The sequence below is a fragment of the Parasteatoda tepidariorum genome, chromosome 5 (assembly GCF_982258835.1).
Source record: "Parasteatoda tepidariorum strain Cologne lab strain chromosome 5, Ptep-v5.0, whole genome shotgun sequence".
NCBI lineage: Eukaryota > Metazoa > Arthropoda > Arachnida > Araneae > Theridiidae > Parasteatoda > Parasteatoda tepidariorum.
The window spans coordinates 4798688-4818200 of NC_141759.1; the positions used below are offsets into that span (position 1 = coordinate 4798688).

The following is a 19513-nucleotide window of genomic DNA, read 5'->3' on the forward strand; positions in this document are numbered from 1 at the left end:
TGAAACAGGCTCATAGCAATAATAAAAGTAGAAGTAAAGTTAGTACTGTAAAATTAAAACAATATTTTTAATCAATGAGCCAAGTTCTTCAAGAAACAGTTGTAGAAGTAGGTTGTTTATTTAAAACTTTTTATAGAACTTCTTTAAAAACACAATTGTTAATTTGGGCATTTGGCGATACAACACTTATAGAATTGAAGGATTTGTCACGTCAAGCGCTCATGTATCATAATTTTGATCTAGTTACGCTTCTATGTCATTTTGAGTTATGTTGCTAAGTTAACTTTCAAAAAATTCTATGGCTGGCAACAGCATTTTTATTTTTTAAGTTGTTTATTTTTATTTCTTTTAGAATTCGTTATTTTTTTAGCGAAATGTTTTTTAACCTAACAGAATTCTTTGCCGACTGATATATGAAGAAAATAAAGTAAATATTTAAGTGTGGTGAAAAGAATCTTATTTAGCTGTACAAAGTACTTCAGCCAAAATTTGGGAGCCACGTAAGAGAATTATATATATTAGATCAGAAACACATCATTAAAAGGCAGAATGCTTTGGTGCTTTCAAAACGCAAACAAAACAAAGCAAACGTTGCCACCGGCGGAAAAGAAATACAGCCAAACTTTGGGAGCCACGTAAGAGAATTATATATAATAGACTAGGAAGTTCTGCCCCTTTCTCTCTTCGCTCACTAACCTTCTTAATAGCCACTCATACAACTTAGTTTGTTTTTTCCTTTTATCGATATTATTTTTAAAGAGAAAATATATAAATATTGAAATTTTATGTACGAAAACTTTATTAACATGTCAATAGTAACAAAATTAGCGATTATTTGCATATGAAAAAAAATCAACCGATCATCAAAAAAGTAAATATCTAAACGCCGGGAGTATATAAATTTTTGATAAAACAAGAAGTAATTTTACTAGCTAACTATCTAAAAGATTTGTGTTTTTCAGATTAAATTCTTTGTAAACATCACCATTGCTATCATTGTAAAAGTTTGTTCCTTTTCTTTCTCTTTTTTTTTTGACAAGATTTTAAACTGTATTAATGCGTATTACTCATTGTGGGGGAACATTATATAAGTATAATTTTCTTTTTATCGACAGAAAATTTTTGCAGCTCAAATGGCCTGTTAACGAAAAGAGCTTGTCATTGAAATTACCTATCGACCACATGGTTTTATTATCTCACAGATTCATTATATACCGTCTTTTTTTCCTTCCTAATTTCACCCGTCATTCACTCCCTACATCAACAATCATTCACAATAGTTATTGCAATTGCTTTTATGATGATAATCTACAATAATGTGCATAAAAAATTAATCTTAGAAATAAATGCGTTACATATGACTAGGAAAAAAATTGTGTTATATACAACTTAGATGTGTAAAATACAATTAATGTTTCGTTTTTGTAACGTGATGTGAATAGAGGAGTAGGCAATTTTCATATAAAATGCTTTTTTTCCGGCAACTTCAACATACTATTAAGATTTTGCATCATCAGGCTAGGTATAAAAAATTTCATCATAAATATACTAAATTACAATGAAGTGCAAGAGGCATAACGTCTAATGTAAAAAATCATAAAACTAGTTTCAAAATTACACGTGACTTTGCCTACAAAATAATCTTTTCTTAACATTGTCGACGAAATGACCCTGTCTAAGAAATGACTCTGTCGACGAAATGACTTGTCGAAGAAATGACCCAATCGACGAATTGACTTGTCAACGAAATGACCATGTTGACGATATGACTTGTCGATGAAATGAACCTGTCGACGAAATGACCCTGTCAACGAAATGATCCTGTCGACGAAATGACCATGTCGACGAAATGACCCTGTTGAGGAAATGATCCTGTCATCAAAATAACCTTGTCGAAGAAATGATATGTCGATGAAATGACCCTGTCGTCAAAATAACCTTTTCGACGAAATGATGTGTCGATAAAACGATCATGTCGATGAAATTACCCTGCCGATGTAATGACCTTGGCAAAGATATGACCCTGTCGACGAAATGATCATGTCGACGAAATGACTTGTCGATGAAACGATCATGTCGACGAAATAACCCTGTCGATGTAATAATCTTGGCAAAGATATGACCCTGTCGAGGAAAGGGTCTGTCGACGAAATGACCTAGTCGATGAAGTGAATGCGACCCCTGTGGAGCTGTTGATAGCGTCTAGTTACGAAGACGATGTTAGTTTCGTTATGTTGAATTACGAAAAGCGAATTGAATCAGAACTCCCAGTTTCGTGCGGGGATCAGAAGTGAAATAGAACGCTATGCATAGTTTCTTTATGCGCCATTTTTGTCCACGAAATGATGTGTCGATGAAATGACCCTGTCGATGAAACGATCATGTCGATGAAATTACCCTGTCGATGTAATAACCTTGGCAAAGATATGACCCTGTCGACGAATTGACCATATCGACAAAATAACCCTGTCGACTAAATGACTTGTCATCGAAATAACCCTGTCGACGAAATGATTTGTCGATGAAATGACCCTGTCGACGAAATGACCCTATCGACGAATTGACTTGTCAACGAAATGACCATGTTGACGATATGACTCGTCGACTAAATGAACCTGCCGACGAAATGATCCTTTGGACGAAATGACCCTGTCAGCGAAATGATGTTCCGATGAAATGACCCTGTCGACGAAATGACCTTACACGAAATGAATTACACGTGACTTTGCCTACAAAATAATCTTTTCTTAACATTGTCGACAAAATGACCCTGTCTAAGAAATGACCCAATCGACGAATTGACTTGTCGACGAAATGACTTGTCGATGAAATGACCCTATCGACGAATTGACTTGTCAACGAAATGACCATGTTGACGATATGACTTGTGGACTAAATGAACCTGTCGACGAAATGACCCTGTCAACGAAATGATCCTGTCGACGAAATGACCATGTCGACGAAATGACCCTGTTGACGAAATGATCCTGTCATCAAAATAACCTTGTCGAAGAAATGATGTGTCGATGAAATGACCCTGTCGTCAAAATAACCTTTTCGACGAAATGATGTGTCGATAAAACGATCATGTCGATGAAATTACCCTGCCGATGTAATAACCTTGGCAAAGATATGACCCTGTCGACGAAATGATCATGTCGACGAAATGACTTGTCGATGAAACGATCATGTCGACGAAATAACCCTGTCGATGTAATAATCTTGGCAAAGATATGACCCTGTCGAGGAAAGGGTCTGTCGACGAAATGACCTAGTCGATGAAGTGAATGCGACCCCTGTGGAGCTGTTGATAGCGTCTAGTTACGAAGACGATGTTAGTTTCGTTATGTTGAATAACGAAAAGCGAATTGAATCAGAACTCCCAGTTTCGTGCGGGGATCAGAAGTGAAATAGAACGCTATGCATAGTTTCTTTATGCGCCATTTTTGTCCACGAAATGATGTGTCGATGAAATGACCCTGTCGATGAAACGATCATGTCGATGAAATTACCCTGTCGATGTAATAACCTTGGCAAAGATATGACCATGTCGACGAATTGACCATATCGACAAAATAACCCTGTCGACTAAATGACTTGTCATCGAAATAACCCTGTCGACGAAATGATTTGTCGATGAAATGACCCTGTCGACGAAATGACCCTATCGACGAATTGACTTGTCAACGAAATGACCATGTTGACGATATGACTCGTCGACTAAATGAACCTGTCGACGAAATGATCCTTTGGACGAAATGACCCTGTCAGCGAAATGTTCCGATGAAATGACCCTGTCGACGAAATGACCTTGTCGATGAAACGATCATGTCGATGAAATAACCCTGGCAAAGTTATGACCCCGTAGACCAGGGTTTCTTAACCTGTGGTTCATGAACCCCTAAGGGGTCCATGAGTTATATCTTGGGGGTCCGCTGACTACTCCTAATTTTTAAAACGTTTGGAAGCCTACCCATTGCTTGTAAAGCGAGCTATGGCAGCTATAATTCCGTTTGTTATAGTGTATCTTTCCACACTTGTGACAATAAAAACATAACATCCAAATCGATTGAATGTTGAGCATGATACGCACGTTGCTTTATCGATAACCATCCCCCAATTCAATTTATTAATTAAGGAAAAGCAGCAGCAACCTTCACATTAAAAATTTTAATTTTAAACATTTTTTATACTATTAAAATAATAAAATTAAATGTTTTCTAATAATTGATGTTTTTTACAATTATTTTTTTCACAGGGGGGGTGGTCCGTGACTTCTTAAAAATTTTTAAAAGGGGTCCATTATATCAAGAAGGTTAAGAAACACTGCCGTAGACGAAATGACCATGCTGACGATATGACTTGTCGACTAAATGAACCTGTCGTCAAAATAACCATGTTGACGAAATGATGTGTCGATGAAATGACCCTGTCGACATCCCAATGATTTAGTCAGGAGAACTGACTAGTTAGGACCGCTTATTGTTAATTTCACTTTTTGTTCACTTCGCCATATCTCGAGAGCTTCTTAAGCGAATAGAAAATTTTTTACACTCAATTATAAAATTACCTTATCCAAAGATAATTCCGAGCAAAAATTAATTTTTAGTAAATATTTACCTTTCTTTATTACTTTATTTTAAGTCGGAAAAATTTGAAGTGTAAGGTATATAATCTTTTATGTCACTTTAAAGAATATAATTTTACAAGGCAAAATACAAAATTTGAGATATATCGGTCAAATAGTTCCTGAGATTTCAAATAAGTAGTTTTTGAAAAATAATATACTGTATAATCGAAAACTTAGATATTTAACCAGGTTTTTATTTTTTCTTCTCTTTTCTATTTTGATTACTGTCAGTTGGTTGGAAGTCAAATATACGGTATTTAACCTTACCACTATTTGTTACATATTTAAGCCTCATGTAAATTATGTCTACAACATAAAGATTCTTAAGTTGTGATAATTTTCAGTAGTAAGTGGTGATTTATCAGTAACAGTTTAATTACATAATTCATTAAATTTTGCTACATAAACTACAAATTAGGTTATTAAGCACCATGAAAATAACAAGAGACAGCTATATCACTAAACAATGTAAAAAACTTTTATTACATCCATTACAAGAGTAAAATTAGTTAGCAGTTTGAACAAAACCGTGGACAGTTGATATAAACTTTCTGAAAACTCTTTTAAAACGTGTAACAAGAATAAGATTTTTTTCTGATTCCTATCTTGTAACGATATGAGTGCCACTGTCTCTAGTTAGATGTTTTTTCGGCAAAAACTTTTATAACATGCACTACAGGATAAGGTTTCTCACCAGTATGAACGTGACTGTGTTCAGACAGTGTACTTTCGCATGAAAAAGTTTTGTTACATACACTACAAGAATAAGGTTTATGATCAATATGAGTGTGACTGTGTCTAGTTAGAAATTTCTTCAGCGAAAAACTTTTATTACACACACTACAAGAATAAGGTTTCTCATCAGAATGAACGCTTTCATGATCTGTCAGATTTCTCTTAAATGAAAACCTTTTATTACATATATTACAAGAATAAAGTTTCAAGCCAGTATGAGTGAATCTGTGTCGAGTAAGATATTGCTTATTTGAAAAACTCTTATTACAAACATTACAAGAAAAAGGCTTTTCACCAGTATGAGTGCGACTGTGTTCACTTAGATGTTCAGACCTTGAAAAGTTTTTATTACATACACTACAAGAGTAAGGTTTCTCCCCGGTATGTATGCGATAGTGTATAGTTAGATATCGCTTAAGTGAAAAATTTTTATTGCACACATTACAAGAATAAGGTTTTTCACCAGTATGAATGCGACTGTGCTTTTTTAGATAGGTCTTATCAGAAAAACTTCTTTTACACACACCACAAGAATAAGGTTTTTCAGTAGTATGAGTGCGACTGTGGCTAACTAGATTGTCTGATCTTGCAAAACTTTTATTACACACACTACAAAAATGAGGTTTCTCTCCGGTATGAATGCGGAAGTGTAGAGTTAGATGATGCTTAAATAAAAAACGTTTTTCACACACATAACAAGAATAAGGTTTTTCATCATAATGAATGCGAGTGTGCCTAGTCAGATAGGTCTTCTGTGAATAACTCTTATGACATACACTACAAGAATAAGGTTTCTCATTAGCATGAACAGTAAGCAATTTACTGTCTTTTACACTCATCATAACTGCCACCCTGTATCAACTTTTGAACAGCTCAATTACCTTCTTGCAGACTTTTACATGAACTGTAATTCTTATACCAGGTTAAAATTAGACTTAGGTTAAGGTTAGATTTTTAGAAAAACTGCAATATACATTTTACCAGGTTAAAAGTCTAATGTAGATTTAGTAATTGATGAAAGCAAATATTACTTCACATACATAACATTAAAAGTTGTTGGCAATAATTAAGCAACAAAAGTATTTAAGTTATACAATGGAAGAAATGAAAGAATTACACAGAAACGTCATGCAAAAATATTATACAACATTGCTTTTATGTATCTTTAAATTAAAAGGCCGTTCCACAATTTTTGGAAACTAACGTTAGAAAACGTTTGTGTAGCTGTTGTTTTAACACACACTTATTAAACACTGGGCAGTGTATCCAGCTTAGAAGTACAACCCTGAAAAAAAAAATTAATTTTTATATAATGTATAGCACATCTTGAAAAGTAATTTTTTATTGTCAGATATCAAAGCAAGCAATTCTTTTCAGATTTTTTGGAAGATTTTAATATTTTTCAAGTAATTGCAGAATTTGTTTTTCCCCAACTTAAGTTTATAATGCTTTTGATTACCACTACATATAAATTTAAAATACAGTTACAAAAATGTATGATATCATACAATAGAAAGTTAAAAGATGTCAAAATGCAAACAAAAATATTTTGTCAAATAATAACATTTTGGTTATCGTTTTACTACCAACCGTGAATAAGTAATCCGTGGCTTATTCAGGGGGGGAGTGAAAAGAGAGATATGCACCCCATGATTTTTCTCAAAATTCAATTGCTTTTTTATTAAATTATTATTGATATTGTAAGCCCCAAAAAGAAATTTTGTTCCCTTACAGGGTTCCCACTAAATAAATAAATAAATTCCCTGAGTTTTCTAGGTATATCAGGTAAATTTCAATGAAAATTAAGACCATATTTTCAATAGAACACTTTGATTTCTTTAAAAATTTAATACGAAAAATATTAGATTTTCTGTGTAAAAAAATAATATTAAATAAGGATGGGAACATTTCAGTTTGACTAAAATGTGAAATTTTTATAACAAATAATTGTAATAGATGTAAGAATTATTTAACTGTAATCTCAGTAACTGATTACTGTTACTGACAATTTTAAGACTGGTTAAATTCCAGGTATGATACAGGAATATTCCAGGTTTTTGTAAAAAAAAATTGCAACTTTCCCTGATATTTGGAATAAAATTCCCTGACAATTCCAGGTTTTTTTGTTCTCCCTGATGCGTGGGGACCCTGCCTTTTTTTGCGTTTTAAGATGAAACATCATGCCATTTTATTAAGACAGACACCAATTTCAGACCAGGGTGTATAAAAATCATCATTTTTTTTAAAAAATCAAAAAAATCGGATTTTTTTGATTTTAATCGGATTTTTTTGATTTTAATCATGATTTTTTTATAATTTCAATTCTATGGAATATAATCAATTTTGTGTAACATATATTTAAAGTTGTATTGTATTACTATTGTTACTTATGGTATACATTGGAAATAAACATTACTAACCATTATCAACAAAATATTTCTTAATAATTTAAAAGCAAAAGGTGAAATAAGAAATAAACAATAACAAAGTGATTTCAAACTACAAATCAAGAAAGAAATTGTTTATCAAACAATATGTGATAATTATTAATTCTACATCTACAATATCAAATTATTTAAACAATCATTTAATTAGTTTTATTTAAAGATTTAAACATAACGACTAATTTAGCTGCCTTTTCTACACCCAATTGATTCCGTAGTTTAGTATGTACAAGTCCAAAAGTGGAAAACATCCTCTCTATCCCTGCAGTTGTTCCTTTTGCAGTACATAACAACTGTATTGCATCAAACTCTTTTTGACCTACACAGTTCTTTAGAAGCGCAATTGATTTCCACCATTCCAAGATGTTTAAAGATTCTACAGATTCTTTATCAAACAAAGTTCCATTAAACGGAGGAGAGCGTACAATGAATTTTAGCAAAATACTTAATAAGGAGGTTTCTCCATACTTTTCTTTAACAAAGTTTACAGCTTGATCTTTTTCATTTAGTGTTAAACATTGTACTTCAGAATTAGGATCCAAGAGGTAAGCTAGGAAATGAGCTGGTGTTAACACTTGATCATATCGTTTAGTAAAAAAAATTTTTGCAGCAATTATTATTAGAATCTTTCAGAATTTCCTTTAAATTTTTCCAGATGTTGACAATATTTGATAAACTACAATTATCTTTTTGCATTTTATCTAATGCTACAGAAATGGGTTTTAACATTAAAAGCATATCTTCTGCATTTCTTTTAATTGCCATATTCATGACTTTTGACCTGATATTGGTGTCGATATCATCCCTATTATCCTCACAAACTTGCATGAAAGTTGATCAATTCTTGATGTAGCTTTCTAATGAATCACACATAGAATTCCAGCGCACTTCAGTTGGCCGAATTAATCCAGTACCTTTAAGCTCATTGTATTTAGCTCTAATTATTTGATGATTTCGGAAATATGATTAAAATCAGTGATTTTTTTAAAAAAATCATTTGATTTAAATCATGATTTTAATCAATGATTTTAATCATTTGATTAAAATCATTTACACCCTGTTTCAGGCCAGTGCAATAACTAGTTATTTTGTTATTAATAATTAAAATTGCTCGATGAACCCCGCCCCGTAAATCGCTGTTAGATTTCCAATCGGCTCTGATGACGTCACAATATAGTACAACCACGACTCTCGTCCTGTTTAGAAACAACGAAAGTATGTGCTGTGCTGAGTACGAATTCTGAAAAAAGGCTTGAAGCAAAAACTATAATGGTTGCATTGTACCAAATTGCAATATTTCTACGTTAAACACGCCAAATAAATAATTTTTAGTGCAATAAAAGGAGAAAAAAGACAAATTTGGTGAAAAGCCATTAAACGCTATGAAATAAAATCGCAAATTGTCTGCAATTACTGCATTATATTGCTGCGAAGACCATTTTACAGTAGGTTACTTAATTACTTAATTTAATTCTATTCTTCTCTGAATGAATAGTTAAATATACTGAATTAAAATGTTCATGAAATGCTGTTCAGATCACTTACTTTCTTTCTTTTTTTTATTCTTTAAAATGAAAGGATTATATTATTAGAGAACAGTGGTATACAAGAGTTTTTAAAGTTAAAAAATAATTAATTTTATTTAGAAGAAAAAATTATGAAATTTAAAATAAAAAAATGACAGGGATTTTCAGCATTATTTAAATATTTTCAAAAAAAAAAATTATAAAATATTTCAGAAGTTGATACTATAGTAACAAATAGAAGTTAACAGATAATAAGTACAAATGAATTTATTTCAAAATCTATTGAAAAAAAAGTAGTTTCAACATTTATTTTTTCATTCCTCAATTTTATTTCATTATGTTGAAGGGTATTGAGCTAAACCCTTTATTAATTAATTTTATCTAAAAGAAAAACTTAGCAAAGTTAAAATAAAAAATGATAGGGGTATAGCATTATTTACATTTCTTCCAAAAAAAAATTCAAGACCATATTTTAGAAGTTAATAATAAAAAATAATTTTTAAAAATTTTTTAGTTACCTAAAAACTTGTAATTCCAGGTCTTATACCATTCATTCCATTCCCTCTAATTGGGATCAACTCATTAAATGAAAACTTTCACAACAGTTTAACCTTTAATAAATAGATAAATATTAGTAAAAATGAACCAGTATAAATAAAGAAAAATTAATTTACTTCAAAAGTTATTGAAAATAAAGTAGTTTCAGAATTTATTTTTTCATTCTTCAATTTTATTTCATTATGCTGAAAGGTACCCACAAAAACTCTCGCAAGACGGAGGATGCAACTGTTATACACTAAATATATATTTAAACTATATTTATATGATATAAACATGAAAGAAATTTAAAAAAATTAAAAATACAAATCAAATTAAATGCTTTTGCTTTGCTCGATAGGAAGTTTGGTTTCACCCCCCCCCTCCCCGTTCACTTTGACATCATAAGCAAACCCCGCATCATTTTGAAGTTAGTTTCGTTTTGGGCTAATTTTAAGTTAAATATTTTTTAAAATTCGGGGCAGGTTTTTTTAATTCTAAACTGATTTAGAGAGTTTTAAGATATAGACTATTTAAAATAGTCAACATTCTGCGATTAAACAACGCATGCAGGTTCCTCATTACTATGTATAATTGAAGAAATGAAATATTTTGCAAAAACAGAAAAGGAAACTAAACTTTAGTGCAAACTGAAATACATTTTAATTATTTTTTTAACTGATAAAGGACTTAACGCCTTTAATCGGGACTGATTCAGAGACCTGTTTCAAGTAAAACTGTACTTTCTTAATCAAAATTATTAAAGTTTTTTCCCTCAGCAAATAGAAAGTAAAAAAAATAAATATTTTTATACATTCATATTTAAAGCTTAGTTACAGTTTTGCTCACAGAACTCAACAGGCACGTTTATTTTCCACACTGGAAGAGGGAAGCATTGCTAATGGAGAAATTTCTTTTTTTTAATTTTAAATTTGAACAGCTTAAAATAATACTGTCATACATGGATAGTATCAGATGCAAATTTATATCACCTGTTTATTTTTTAACTATTTTTTTAAACTCTTTGTTTTTCTTGTTCATTGGTGATCAAATAAGACTAAGTTATTACACATAAGTAAAATCACTGTTAATATTTTTTAAACAGTTATTTTTCGAAATGATTGGCAACTCTTTAATTTCAGCCTGCCATTTATTAATTTCTATTTTTATTTCTAGATGTGCATTTCTTTTTGAAAATGAAGTTGAAATGTTAAAATTGAAATAACGATAGTTATATTTTTATTCTGGACATAATTAAAAATGCGTGTTTAAGAAAATAGACACAAGTGCAAAATGCTTATTAAAATATCTTTACACAGCTACTTCATTATGATTCTATTACATTTCATTATGATTCCATTAAGTTGTAAAATAAAGAATTAAAATTTGTCTGATGGATGGCAATATTTTCTAGTTATCACCAATTTTCGAATTTTTTCACGAGTAATGGATAGATCATTTCAAAAATAAACAGCTTTGTGTTATGTAATATGAGAAACATAATTGCAAGGCAATGACAAACATATAACTTTAGTGGATTTCGTGATAGACTGCAAGCTAGAATAGCCAGATTGTTTGATGCTAGAATGTTGTGAGCTATAATAGCGAGATGGAACCATGCACAATATCTTTCTGATCTTGATTTTGCAGATGACTTATGTTTACTAATCCAACATCGTTCAAGACATGAAAAAAAATTAACATAAACATTTTAAACATAAGGCAAAGAAAATTGGTCATTAACAACCAATATAAAACTAAAATTTTGAAAATGAATACTAAACAATTAAATTATTTATTCTTGGAAAATAAAAAATTAAAAGAAGTTTCACCTATCTCAGAAATAAGATTAACAACAAAGGAGGAACTTATGAAGATATGCCAAATAGATAAAACAAAGCCCGAAGCAGTTATGCTATTCTCAATAAATTCTGGAAAAATATAACAAATTCAACAAAAAGTAGAACTTTTTATACTAATGTTAAATCTTTCTTACTATATCAGGGGTCTGTCTAGGTTTTCCTGAGAGGTTGTGAAAATTTAAACATAATTTGTGAAAAATTAAAAATTATATTAAAAAACCAACACAAAAATATGGTAAAAATATGGATTTATCGTTTCTTAAGGGATACAAAAATAAAATTTCAAGAAAAAGTATTTTGCGAAACTACTGTTTTTCCTAAAGTAGAATTTGTGAAGGTACCGCCAAACGGTAGTAAATTCAGCCTGGACAGACCCCTGCACATGGATCTGAGACAGGGCACTGCAATATTTATAACATGAAAAAACTTCAAGTATTTATTACCAACTGCTTATGAAGAATCTTCTGCGTCAAGTGGTTCTATAGAATTCGTAAAACAGAAATCCTTTGAAAAATACAGAAACCCATTGATCTGGAAATTAAAAACCACAAAAGGAAATATATTGTTCATGTTCTACGCAAACCTGAAAAATTCAAGTTCATGATTCGAATCCTCAGGACAATATAAAAATCATGGAGAGAGACAAAATATCTGGCCACAAATAGAACGAGATGGAGAGCAATGATAGAGGCCCTATGCTCTGATTCGGAACAAAGAAAAATATATAATGTGACGTAATTAAAGAGAAATGACGAACAGATAGTTTTAGAGGAACTCTTGACAGACTGCAAGCTATAATAGCCAGATTGTATGAAAACCTTAATTCTTTCTTAATTCTTAGCCTCATTTTTATGAGTTATTGATTATTCTTTATTGTGATTCATCAAAATTCATAAAAAGACAGATATATAAAGATTAAAAATTTGGTTAGCAACTATAATTGAAAAAAAAAAAAACTCAACAAATAAGCATTTTTAATAAATTATTAATTTTGCAATTTCTTTAATTTCTAAATTTAAACTTTTAAGTTTATTACATTTGTGATTAAAGTATAAACTGAATGCATAAAGAACTGCAAAATCATCAAATATCTCATATATATATATACATATACAGGGGTCTGTCTAGGTTTTTCAGAGAGGTACCTATTTAGTGAAAATGTAGACATAATTTGTGAAAAATTAAAAATCTATATATATATTTCTCTCACACGGCGACAAAAAAAAGCTTCATTACAAATCCCCGAACGGCAACGCTAGAAAATCGACCAATGATTGCCGCTAAAAATGTCACATGCCAAATCTAGCTGAGATGGCTCAACAGATAGCGCTTTTAAAAGAGGAAACTGAAATAACCAGAGATAGCATAAGCTAGGCAGAAGTGAGTAGTCTTTGTCGATAGATCTCTATTTTAGTATTTTGTCGAAAGCGCTTTTTTTCACGAATTTATATATTACGAATTTATTTGACGATTTTTGATTTATATCACGAATTTATTTCTTTTACTAGAATTTATTCGTTTATGTAGGTTTTTCCATTGCAATTCACTTATTTCAATTTTTAATAGACTTAATTATAGCCAAAATTTTAACCTTTTTAAAGAGATATCAGTTTCAGAAATTTTATCTTAAGATTTTATATTACAGCACATTTCTAATAGGTTTAACGAATTACATGTCATTTATTTGAATTCAAATTTATTTTAATGACTTAGTATTTATTAAAAAGATGCAACTTTTTTTTCAAAAAAAAGTTGTTATATGGATTTGAATGATTGTTGAGAATTCTTAGAATTTTGTGCATTTGCAATGGAGCTAAGTTAGTCGCGAGCGAAGCAAACCATATAAGATTGCGTAGCAATTTTCGGGGGTTGGCGAGCGTTAGCGAGCAGGGGGCGCAGCCGATTAGTTACATTAAAAAATCAACACAAAAATATGCTCACAATATGGATTTGCCGTTTCTTAAGGGATACAAAAATAAAGTTTTAAGAAAAATATTTTGTGAAACTACTATTTTTCCTAAAGCTGAATTTGTGAAGATACCGCTAAACGGTAGTAAATTCGGATTTGGACAGACCCCTGATATATATATATATAAAAATCTAGACATTTTTAAAAAATTACTATATGAAATTCTAAATCTATTAACTTGTACCTAAGTTATTTGTTACAGAATATTGCATAATATAATTCAAAACGTTACATTAATAAATATATATTTTTGAATCATTTTAAACTAACTAATAACACATATTTGAATTTTATATCATCAATATTTCCACAATTATACTTGAAAATTATACTTATTGAAATTTCAAATGCAGTTCTTAATCTTTTATTGTACGCTTTTTCAATAAAAATGATTTATAATTTTGTTTTTACAATAGTTTAAAAACTTCTAATAATGAATTGGAAATAAATTTTAAAAAATGATATTAACTAGATGATAAAAAATTATATATTGGTTTAATTAAGAATTTACTTGACAAAGATTAACAGATACAAGGATTTCAACTTGAGAAAATTATGTTGAAGAAAAAAAAATTGAGGATTACTTGCACATGTATTTAACCCTTTTAATGGGTCTCATTCTGGGGGAACATTTTTGTAGCATAATCTGTCACTCCAATTACAGTAGCCAAGCTTCCAAATAGATTTTAAACTTGGAAATTGGTTAAAAAAAAGTGTAGATATTTAATCGAGGGTGGTTGCGAGTTGTACCTTTTAAGTAATTTCCTTTCTGTGTTTTCGTTTTGTTTTTTTGTTTCTTGTAGCCAGGACCCAGAAGTTGCCAAGACTTGGCGACTCATTTGCAACAGATCATGATACAAAAATCCCCCCCCATTCTGGAATTTTTATAATTTCTAGCGAGTCACTGTCTAAAGTAATCAAAACCTGGCGATTATTTCAATGCAGAAATCAATATCGAAATCTACCAGAGTTGAATGGTACACAAATTTGAAAAGAAAAAAAAAGTTCTCACAGAAAACTCAAGGGGAGTAACATCTGTAGGTGTTATTTCGAAATTTTATTAATTACTGTAAATATTTATTGCTAGCTAAAATAAAGAAAAATTTGTAAGTGTAATTTAAATACTCCTAACAATGTTTCATAGTTACTTTTTGGTTAGCAAAAGAAAAGTCACCACAAATTTATACCCCATTTTTTAAAAAAAAAAGAAAATATCATTTTAATTTTTAAAAATAAAAATTAAATAAATTTAAAAACTCAATAGTGATTAAACCCTGCAAGCCAAAAGGTACTGTTTTATCATATGTCAACTTATGAATTTCTGATTATTGGCATATGATGACATATAAATGGGACAGTAACAAATACAGTTGTCAGTGAAGATTAAACGCACTGCAACATAACTTAGGTTTTAAATGGTATAATTTAGATCTTAAATAGGAAAAAAAGGGTCTTTTTAATGTACTAATTACTTACGCAGTATGAGTATTATCCACTTTTACTACGAAGATAATGTTTCCTTCTTTTGCTGCTTTTTATTCTCCCAGTTAATAATGAGGCTTTCTTTGAATATAAAGATAGCGCAATAAAATAAGACATTCTTTATGAAAATGAACTTAATATTGAACTATGAATACACTATTCATCATTTTAGTCAAAATTAAGAGTATTTTAAACATAACAAATAAAAAGTTAGATATAATAACGTAAACCAATATAGCAGTTTGTTTACGCTAATTTTTGTCCATGTCTACTTGACTAACATATCGAAGATTAAAGCTTCAGTAATCATAGGTGGCGCTTTTTAACTGCAAATTTAAGAGTCATTCTCACTCACGCAAGATAATGCGGGTGTGAATTCAAACATGATAAGAGGAATTGGCGATGGCAAAGCTCAAATACGCCATCTGGGGACAGACCGGTTCATGCCATGTACTACGATATTTTCCCTTTTTATTTAATAAAAACATTCTTTAAAATTTCTGTAATGCTTTTCTTTAGAACGATGTTTAATGTAGTTTTCAGTTCCATATAGTTTTCCAACTTAAAGGTTTTAATCTATATGAAAATAAAGAGAGAAACTGACTTCCTTCCTTCCTTTATGACTCTCCACACGCTAATGGGGACAGCATGCGAAGTGTTGCCATAGGTAGGGCTGCCTTACGCCACCTGCAGCCCATTTTAATCGCCAATCTAATTTAACTGGCTGCTACTGGTGACTAAAATTTCAAAAAGGCAAAACTCTGGTAAATTTAACATCTTTTTAAAGCATATTTATTTTAATTTATTATTAAAACCTATGCAAAGAATTTTTTCTTAGTGCGAATAATGACGGCAATGGTGATATTTACGATTCGCGATCGCAACGAACTATATATAGAAATCGTAGGTATTCGTCTTATACAACAAGCCCCCTATAGGGGGCTTGTTGTATAAGACGAATACCTACGATTTCTATATGCACAGTCATTTAGTCACTCTAGATACGTCTTTAATGTAGCGTGTAGCATTGCAACAATCCTTCTTTATTGCGGCTTATTCAATTTAAAAAAGAAAAATGTTTGACACTCTTTCTTATACAAACGAAAACAAAATGGTATTTCTTCTTTTTAGAGGAGGAACATCCAAAACACATCGGAAAAATATTTGTACATAAACAGAAAAAAATATGTATATTCTTATAAGAGTTAAAACTTAATGCCCTAGAAATAGTTTTACTAAATTTAATGATATAACATGAAAGGCCTATTTAAACTTTACATTCCATAGTTTTAAGAATCATATTACTTCAAAAATTAAAATGAAAAAAAAGTATACATAAGCCTCATAATTTTATGAAATTTAATTTCGTAAAAAAAGTTTGACAACAATTTTTATCAAAAAATTTCAAGTTTCAATGAAAATCATTATTTAGAAACTAAGAAACGTAAAATAAAGAATGCTTACGAAACAAACAAAAACAATTCTTTTCTGTCGCCATTTTTTAATGCTATGAAAATTCGTCTTTGGGATTTGCCAAAAACAAAACAAGATGCAATTTTATTCTTTCAGGAGCGAAATATTTTACCAAAAAAGCAAAAATGTACTAATTCCCATGACTTGAAACTTTATCTTGGTAAACGTACGTTTTGGAAATGTTATCTCATTATTAGAGTTATGACGACATCATCAGGTGAGCGAAAATAAGAGTTTGTTTTGAATCTATGTTAAACTTCATATCTGCCCATTTCCCACGGAAATCCGATAGACTACTTTGATTTTAAATAAAGTGTTTTATTTTATGATTTGTCTCAAAAATTTTAGAAAAAACCATTCTGTAGAGCACTATCATCAAATAAGGAAAAAAATTAATTGATTGATTGCTTTGTTCATTTACGTTGCACTAGAGCTGCACAATGGGCTATTGGCGACGGTCTGGGAAACATCCCTGAGGATGATCCGAAGACATGCCATCACAATTTTGATCCTCAGTCAGCAGAGGGGATGGCACCCCCGCTTCGGTAGCCCGACGACCTGCACGCGAAGTCGAGCACTTTACGGTAGAACAGTTTAACGAGGACCCATACCGCACACCCTCGGTCTCTACGCAGACTGATCCAAGTGGTCACCCACCCGCACACTGACCGCAGCCAGTGATGCTTGACTTCGGTGATCTGCTGGGAACCGTGTCTTAACGATCAGTCCACTGCGGGACCAAAAAACTAATTGCAAGCAAATTTTTTATTATAAAAATCATAACACTCACCTTCTTGATAAATCCAAAGAATTCCAAATGAAATGTTTTTCGTTTTAAAATTTTATTTTCAAATTATATCTACATAGATTATCCCTGTATTACTTTTTGATAACACACCACACAGCAAGATCTCTAGGAATGAATTTTTGTATGTAGCTTAAAAACAGAATAGCTGAATTCTAGTTGAAATTATTCTTTCAAAACTAAAAAATACTTACCAAGAAAACGATAAAAAAATTTTAATAATCAGCACAAATGACACTATTTCAAATAATTTGGATTGATTTTTTATTGTTTTCCGAATTATATTGATAAAGAAATATATATATTATTATATAACGAAGAATATTCTATAACTATTATAGTTCTGAATTCACATTTATTCATTGCAATGAAGAAAGCAATGTTGACTTCACTTTGATGTATAATGAATAGAAGACAGAAAAAATTTATTTTACCGTATTACACACATCTGTAACAGCATGCCATCCCGAAATTGAAGTCATCAGTTGCAAGTTTGTTGATAATAGAAGTTAAAAATTATTGAGGAATTTTTCTTCAAATGTTTGGTTTCTGAAAGATTTACCAATATTCTGGAGAGTTTTTTCGAATTTTTCGGCGTTTTCCTTAGGGAAATTCCGGATGCAAGGTCGGTTCCCTGACCTCTACACAAGCCGGTCGGCATTAATAGAGATTTGAAAGGAAAAAAATCTCGTTTGATCTAGAGATAAAATTTCCACCCATTCAGGGGAGAAATCCCACATTCCTCCCAATATCCATAGATTTATTTTTAAACCTTTCCCAAAATCATAAATTTTTGGATATTTTCCACATCTGATTTTTTGTTTATTTTCTTAAGTTTTCAGGATGCTTAGCCAAATTTTTCATCAAAAATAAGCACATTTTAAGTACTCAAAAATTTTTTTTAGGCATTTTATAAAATATATAATTACGATCAGTGGCGTACGCAAGGGAGGGGTTTAGGGGTTTAAACACCCCCCTTGAGCTCAGACAAAATGGCAAAAATAAAAATTTTAGAAGAAATTATGCGAGCTATTATTTTTTAAGACCATATAGTTTTATCTGCCTTATGCCTACTTTTTTTTTCTCACGGTATTTCTCAGAATACTGAAAAAACATTTACTACAATAGGGTTGTACTTTTGAAACCAAATTCACGTGATACTGTTACTGACTGGTTCCTTTCTGTCCTACCAGTATAGTTTTCGAGACTGGCTGTCATTCGCGAGGTCTTTACGCAATGATTCTGGAATCCTAGACGTTTAGTCATCTTTGGGACAATTCGAGAATTTTGGAGATGCGGTGAAAAATTATGTAAAAGTGGGAACGGAGTACAGTGGAGTTAGTCAGACTAAGAGTTATCTTTGCCGCTTGTCTTTCGGAGCTTGTCGCTAAATCTGTTTTGATTTATCTCAACAAAAAGTTCATTCAATCGCCGAACCCGTCGTCGCCACTATTTCGACTAGTGAAGAAATCAGTAACAATACCATTGGAGATAAAGTGCTCGTTGAAGTTATTCATTCCAGCTCGAAACTTTGAGATCGTGGCATAGCGGATATTTCTGTACCAATCCATATATATATATATATATTTGCTGTTCTTGGATCTTTAGGATGTCAAAACGCAAGAATTTAACAATTTGTAATTATTTTGATAATAAACCGCGACCTGAAATTAGGGAGGTAACAGCATCTAGTACCAATGTAAGTTTTTCTGTTGAACAGAAATGTGATACCGTTGAAGAAAACGTTTCTGGCATAACAAAATCTGATGAATGTGAAAGTGACCCTCAAAGTGTTACTTCCCACCCATATGACATTGGACTTTTTTTAGAAGATATTACATTACGTTCTTAAACTTAAAAAATCAAATCAAACTTTAACTAAACAATGTTGTCTAAATAAAAAGTCGAAATTGTCTAGCTGTCTAAATTAGGGAAATAATAGTGCTTTATTACAAACTCGAATTTCTTTTAGTAGTTTCAGAAAATTATGAACACCCCCCTTGAAAAAATTCTGCGTACGCCACTGATTACGATATTAGCTCTAATACTA

General features: G+C 31.0%; 1 protein-coding gene across 3 annotated transcripts; it reads right to left on the reverse strand.

The window, feature by feature from the left end:
- Window positions 1-5086: 5086 nt before the first annotated feature.
- Window positions 5087-15529, reverse strand: LOC107446733 (uncharacterized). Of its 3 annotated transcripts, XM_087163184.1 has the most exons (4): window positions 15180-15473; window positions 12178-12265; window positions 9854-9946; window positions 5087-6650 (listed from the first exon to the last, which is right to left on the reverse strand). In XM_087163184.1, the coding sequence occupies exon 4, from the start codon at window positions 6205-6207 to the stop codon at window positions 5263-5265; it is 945 nt and encodes a 314-aa protein (XP_087019310.1). In that variant the 5' UTR covers window positions 6208-6650; window positions 9854-9946; window positions 12178-12265; window positions 15180-15473; the 3' UTR covers window positions 5087-5262. The 3 variants fall into 3 exon arrangements, with proteins under 3 accessions (XP_087019310.1, XP_021000517.4, XP_087019311.1); XM_021144858.4 differs by lacking the exon at window positions 12178-12265 and having other exon boundaries at window positions 15180-15529; XM_087163185.1 differs by lacking the exons at window positions 9854-9946; window positions 12178-12265.
- Between the last annotated feature and the right edge of the window lie 3984 nt (window positions 15530-19513).